This window comes from Otolemur garnettii, unplaced genomic scaffold, assembly GCF_000181295.1.
Source record: "Otolemur garnettii isolate 467f Iridium unplaced genomic scaffold, OtoGar3 scaffold00228, whole genome shotgun sequence".
NCBI lineage: Eukaryota > Metazoa > Chordata > Mammalia > Primates > Galagidae > Otolemur > Otolemur garnettii.
Window position 1 is genome coordinate 1,888,296 of NW_003852623.1, and position 7,391 is coordinate 1,895,686.

The window sequence follows — 7,391 nt, forward strand, 5'->3', positions numbered from 1 at the left end:
GTGGAAACCAATGGGTTCCTACGCCCACTGAAGCACTAGTTTATATACCTTTCAATGTGGTAATAAGAAAATTTAAGAATTTCTGTAAAACATTAGTAATGAATTTCATCCTTAATAGGAATATATTTAACTCAGAAAACTTTCTACATTTTTCCTAAACATATTCAGTAAAGAGATCTATGCAGCTTTTCTTCCTCAACTTGCAGAGGAGATAATGAGCCCTGGAGTTGCAATGTTTATTATTCTCTTATCAGTATGAAAAAATTATCAAGAAAATTAAGAAGTTTTAAACCTAATTATAAGTTTGACAGTTCCACAAAAAAAATCAAAGCTGAAACGCTTAGAAAAGAAATAGCAGAAGACGTTAACAAATGGAAGAACATACCATGCTCACAGCTGGGAAGAATCAACATTGTTAAAATGTCTACATTCCTCAAAGCAATCTACAGATTTAATGCAATTCCCATTAAAATACCAACACCATACTTGAAAGAAGTCAAAAAAATAGTTCTTCATTTTGTATGAAATGAGAATAACCCTGTATAGCCAGCACAATTCTCAGTAATAAAAACAAACCCGAAAGCATCACTTTACCAGGCTTCAGTTTATATACTACAAGTTCACAGTGATCAGAACAGCATGGTACTGGCACAAAGACAGAGACACAGATCTATGGAACAGAACAGAAAACCTAGAGATGAAACCAGCCTCTTATCCCCATCTCATCTTCAATAAACCAAACAAGACCATACACCAGGGAAAAGAATCCTATTGAATCAATGTGCCAGGACAACAGGATAACCACACGTAAAAGACTAAAACTCAACTCGTATCTCTCACTACTTACAAAAAATGACTCACCATGGATAAAAGATTTAAATTGAAGACAAAAAATGATAAAAATCTTAGAAAAAAGTGTGGGGAAAAAACCCTGATGCTATCAGCCTGGAGAAAGATTTTATGAATAAGTCTCTATCGGCAATTGAAACAACAAAAAATAAATAAATGGGATTTAATTAAGCTAAAAAGCTTCTGCACAGCTAAGAACACAACAATTAAAGCAAACAGACAACCTTCAGAATGGGAAAATTTATTTGCATGTTATGAATATGACAAAGGGGTGATAACAAGAATCTACAGAGAACCCAAATTAATCAACAAAAAAAGAACAAACAATCCCATTTATCATTGGGCAAGACATGAACAGAACCTTCTTCAAAGACAGATGAATAGCTAACAAACACATGAAAAAATGCTCATCATCCCTAAGCATCAGTGAAATGCAAATCAAAACCACCCTGAGATATCACCTACCCCCAGTGAAACTGGCCTGCATCACCAAGTCCCAAAGCTGTAGATGTTGACACAGTTGTGGAGAAAAGGGAACATTTTCACACTGTTGGTGGGACTGCAAACTAGCATAGCTTTCATGGAAAGAAGTATGGAAGGTCCTCAAAGAACTAAAAGTAGACCTTTCTTTTGATCCTGCAATCCAATCCCACTGCTAGGCATCTACCCAAAAGAAGAGAAGCCATTTTATCATAACAACATTCACACTTGAATGTTTATAGTAGCTTAATTTACAACCACAAAGCCCTTCAACCCATGAATGGATTAATAAACGATGGTATATGTACATACCATGGAATACTATTTAGCCATAAAAAGATGGATATCTTTTCTTACAATCTGGATGGATTTGGAGAATCCTAAGTAAAAGCATCATAAGAATTCAAAATCAAGCATCCCATGTACTCAATACCAAGCTGAAACTTTGATTAACAACAACATGCACACACGAGAAAAACTCAAGATGAATTCAACAAGGGGAGAGTGGGTTTGGTAAGCTCCCACCTAGAGGGCAAATGACACGCGTCCCGGGTGAAGGTCACAACCGTAACTCCAACTTTACTTTACAAACGCAGACAATGTACCCTCATATTAATTCAAAATAAATATTTAAAAAAATAAATTAAAAAACAGCCAATGGGTCAAAAAGGAAAGATTACAAAGGAAAGTGAGATGAAACAACAAAAACAACACAGCAAAGCTTCTGGGATACAAGGTGAAGGCGGAAACTTAGAGCTACAAAAGCCAACACGAGAGCTCTGGAGTTAATCACTGAGCTCACTGCACACCTCACGGAACGAGGAAAAGAAACCAAGAGGGAATAATGAAGACTAGACCAAAGATAAATAAAATGACAAATATATAACAATAAGAAAAAGTCAACAAAAATAAAAGTTGGTTCTTAGAGAATATCAGCAAAATTGACAACCTCCAGCTAGATTAACCAAAAAAAGAGAGGGCGAGGGGGAGGCATAAAGTACCCAAATCAGAAGTAAAAGTAGGGACATTACCGATTTTACAGAAATACTGACGATTGTTAAGACTGGGTGTGGTTGTGCACACCTGCAGTCCCAGTTACTCTGGAGGCTAAAACGGGAAAATGACTTGAGCCCAAGAATTTGAGCCAGCCTCGGCAAAGCAGCAAAACTAAAAATAATTAAATACATAAAGGGGAAAAGAAAGAAGGAAAAAACCAAAGAATGTATATAGTAGTGCTTTTTAATCTCATAACCATCTCTTTAAAAAGCCTGTGTAAATTGACCACCCAAAGGAATGTAACAAACTGGTCAACATCAGGAACGAGGCCTGCCGTACTGACATGTACATGTGGTGCAAGTCTGGTTTATGACTGTTAGGTCAACTGAAAGAGGTGATCAACGTAGGGAGGTGGTTGACTGTAGATCTATACATAATGTACGTATATTATCATTTATGTATATTATTTGTATTACAAGTTGGATGAGCAAAATGAAATGTGCAAATTCCTAGAAACACAAAAAAATACTAAACTGACTTAAGAGGAAACAGAAAGTCTCAATTGACCTTTGAAAAGAAGATATAATCAGTAATCAAAAAATCTCCCAATAGAGGCCAATATCAGATAGCTTCGCTGACAAAATTGTCTTTTTAAAATGTTTAGCAGAATTCATCAACATGAAAATCAATCATCATAATAGACTTTAACAGAATAAAATGAAAAAACAACATATAATCATCTATCAATTGATTCAGAAAAAAATGTAACAAAACTCAGCACTCAATAAACTAAAAATAGAAAGAGCATTTCTTCCACATGATAAAGGCCATGTATAAAAAATTCATAGCTAACAGCATACTCAACGGTGAAAAGTGAAGACGTTTCCTAAAATTAGGAACAAGATAAGGATGTTTTTTAATTGTCATTTCTATTTAACACAGTATGAGTTTTAGCCAGAGAAATTAGACAAAACATAAAAGACAATGAAATTGAAAAGGAAAAAGTAAAATTTTCTTTTTACATGACATGATCTTATACAGAGAAAACCCCAAAAGATTGCACAAAAATTTTTCAGAACTAATAAACTCAGCAAAGTAGCAAAATACAAAATCACACAAAACTCAGTTATGTTTTTATATACTAACAATTAACAATCCAAAAACAAATTAAGAAAATAATTCCATTTACAATAGCATCAAAACGTATAAAATACTTAAGAACATAGTGAGGGATGGTGGCTTACACCTATAATCCCAACACTTTGGGAGGCCAAGGTGGGAGGATAGCTTGAGGCCCAGAGTATGAGACCTGCCTGGGCAAAAGCAAGACCCTGTCTCTAATAGTAGTGTTCTAGCATTTTACAAGCCTTGCCAGAAAAGTTTATAACTCTTTTTTCATTGAAAGCAAAAACCATCTCTTTTTTTTTTAAGAGACAGAGTCTCACTTTGTCACCCTTGGTAGAGTGCCATAGCATCACAGCTCACAGCAACATCCAGCTCTTGGGCTTAGGCAATTCTCTTGCCTCAGCCTCCCGAGGAGCTGTGACTACAGGCACCCACCACAATGCCCGGCTATTTTTTTGTTGCAGTTTGACTGGGGCTGGGTTTGAACCCATCACCCTTGGTATATGGGGCTGGAGACCCACTCACTGAGCCAAAGGTGCCACCCCCAAAACCATCTCTTAATTAGAATCATCAAAATTTTGACTGCCCTTGCAATCAATTTTTAATTATGTAAGATTTTCCTAAGTCCTGGGTTATTCTGAAAATATCCTAAAATACTAAAATAGGAAAATAGCCACAATGTCAGAAATCACTGCAGCTAATACTACAAAGGCTGTGCCTTATTACACTTGGGTTTGAAAATTAATAAAATGATACAAAGTAGCCAAACCACAGCAATAGTGTTTCCAGGGAAAAACTCGTGGTTACTATAAATGACTTATAAAAGGTTTTTATAATAATTTCGTATTAAATATCTTTTACTGTGGTAGAAAATATCTGGTTTTGTGCTAAAAGAATTTTCTGTTTTATCTGACACCACATTATTAAACATAAACAAGCAATCAATTTCCAAAGGCCATATCAAATGTAATCTATTATTTCACAGCAGCTAAAACGTGTTGAAAATCTACTCTACATCACTGTCAGATGCTTTTATATGTATTCATCTTACATAAGCCTCACAATAACATAAGTATTTTGCAGAAAGCCAGTTATATAGGAAAAAAAATAAATCAGCACTTGTCTGACCCCTAAGTCAGTGAATTAGGGTATTTTCTCCAATATTGTGCCTAACAGTACTTATAACCTAACAGTTCAAGTGGGTCTTATAACACATACAAAAGCTGGCTGTTAAGAAGAGATACCTCCCTGGGCTGATGAATGTTTCATCTCCATCCATCTTTTCCTAAACAAACAAGTTCTGTTTAATCCACTAAATATGGCTCAGCACCTGTAGCTCATATGGCTAGGGCGCCAGCCACATATACCAGAGCTGGTAGGTTCAAATCCAGCCCAGGCCTGCCAAACAATGATAACTACACCAAAAAAACCCAGCTGGGCATTGTGGTGAGCGCCTGTAGTCCCAGTTACTTGGGAGGGTGAGGCAAGAAAATCACTTAAGCCCAAGAGTTTGAGGTTGTGGTGAACTATGATGCCACAGCACTCTACCCAGGGCGACAGCTTGAGACTCTGTCTCAAAAAAAAAAAAAAAAAATTCATATTCTTCCATATATCTCAACAGATTTGAACTGACTGAAATGAAACTTCATGTTGGTATCAGAAGTTATGCTGCTCCAGTGCTCTGAAATAAGGCAGATCCTGGTTGACACGCTTTTGCTAAAATAAATCAACTAAAAGGAGTAATTTAGGTAACAGTTTTATATTCCATTTGAAAGTGAGAATCTGTACATTTCCTAATACTCTGGAACTGATTACTCACCTGAGACCATGGTCTGTGATTTGATAACATCCGGACAGACTGAGAAACAGAAGTACACGCCCAGTCTCTTGATCAGATTTTTCACTCCCAAAGTAAATTAAGTCTTTTCCTTCAGTCAATCTAGTCCTTGATGCTTTTCTACATATTGCAGAAGACTCTGGGAGTGCTGACATAGTTCTTAAAGTTGTTCCTGTACAACAAAATGAATGACCACAATACGCAAAGGCTGGAGAAGCACAGTGCTGCTGCCAACAGACGCTAGTCCTTAGTCCAACAATGTCCTTACTGTAACAGGCAGAGGTGGGGCAGCTAAAACTGGATGCTGTGTCCATCACACAAAGACTTTCAACATTCCTGTGTCTCCATTCTACAGCATCTTCAATATCAGCCAAATCTTCAGCATCTAACATCCACACATACGGAGAAGTGAAATTTTCAGCAGGAACAGGCTTAGTCCAGGGATGTTCGTTATCTATTTCTTCTCCAACACCCTTGTTAGTTAAATCATGCAAACAGGCATACTGCTTGGTGGAATGAGTGGTAATGTCTTTATTTTTCCACATAGTTGAAGTAATTTTGCTTGCAGAAGCTTTCAAAGAGCCACTCTGATGAGATGTCAGAATTCCAAGAGCTCTGGAAATCTTCTCTAGGGCCACATCTGTGATTTTCTCACATCCAGACAGATCCAGATGCCGAAGACTCTGGCAGCAACCAAGCCAAGACCAACTATAATTAAGAGAGAGAGTATTAATGGATATTGCTAAACTCTTCACAAGCATTTGACTATATGTATGTAGATAAAAGCTAGAGCAAAGATTTTATATCTAAGAAAATCACTTAAATATTTAGGGAGTGTCTAGTGTAACTAATTTTAGTGCTAGGAATACAAAGAAAGAAAGTAGTAATGAAGAGCACTGCTAACTTAACAGAAGGGCAGGCTGTGGCTAGGTGCAGAGGCTCCTGCCTGTAACCCTAGCACTCTGGAAGGATCAGGCAGGTGGATTGCCTAAGCTCACAAGTTCGAAACCAGCCTGAGCCAGAGCAAGACCTCATCTCTAAAAATAGCTGAGTGTTGTGGCCAGAACCTATAGTTCTAGCTACTTGGGGAGGCTGAAGCAAGAGAATCATTTGAGACCAAAAGTTTGAGGCTGCTGTGAGCTATTATGCCACAGGGCTCTACTGAGGGTGATGAAGTGAGATTCCATCTTTAAATAAAAAAAAAAAAAAAGGATAGGGCAGAAAAGGGGCAAGGATTGTAGACTAAATTAGGTTTATCATCCTGAAAGTTATCAGTAGAGGACAGGTTGTCTACACATGAAAGAAAGAGGATAACTCATGATTAATGGAGAAAAATCTAGAAGAAACAAGCTCTACGAATTGGCAGAGCATTAGCCTTAGCCAGAGAAGAGTATATTTCTCCCTCTGCAGAGGAAAAAGGGTGCTTTCTAGGGTGGAAAAGAGGATGTAATTAGAATATGGGGGAAATTGGTGATATCAAAGGACACACAATTTGTGAAGAGTGTAGCTTGAAGAAAGTGACACTATTTCAGAATAACTGTGAAGAATGTATGGGGAGCTTTGCCAAATGGCACCTAGAGCCAAAGTAAAACTAAAAAGTTCTTAAAAACAGTATCATTTCAATCTGTATGGTTGCATGGCAAGCCATAAATGGCTGGACATGGTATAGGACTACAAAGATTTTAAGATGATACAAATAAGAGTTAGGAATCAGCTGCAACTTAGGAACAAGAGACAAAGAACTAGAGAGTGCTATACAGTTACAGCCGTACATGGCCAACATTTGGTAGCAAGAAGTTAATAGCATCACCAGTCTGCAATTATGGAAATGAGAAATCACACAATTTTTTGTCAAATATTTAAACATAACTAACCTGTCAAATGCAGAATCTGAAATATCAGTTTGGGTAAGATCCAGATGTTCCAGGTTAGGACAAAGCTCTAAAATCTGCCTAACCTAGAGGGGAAAAATTACCAAGGTGAAGATCTGCAGACCTTTAGTTAGATAACTAACAAGTAACTATTAGTATTTAATCCAGTGTTTCTCCAACTTTCGGGCATGTAAAAAGATCACTCAAATAGTGCATTAAAAATTATTCTAGGC

The 7,391-nt window shown here is 37.0% G+C and overlaps 1 protein-coding gene across 1 annotated transcript in view; it reads right to left on the reverse strand.

Annotated features, from left to right (window-relative positions):
- FBXL5 (F-box and leucine rich repeat protein 5) overlaps nucleotides 1-7,391 on the reverse strand; it is a 33,472-nt gene that overhangs the window by 9,528 nt on the left and 16,553 nt on the right. The window contains exons 7-8 of the mRNA XM_003802036.3: nucleotides 7,162-7,244; nucleotides 5,270-5,995 (exon numbers count right to left, since the gene is read on the reverse strand). Of these exons, the coding sequence (XP_003802084.1) occupies nucleotides 5,270-5,995; nucleotides 7,162-7,244 (809 nt within the window). The remainder of the gene's footprint in view (nucleotides 1-5,269; nucleotides 5,996-7,161; nucleotides 7,245-7,391) is intronic.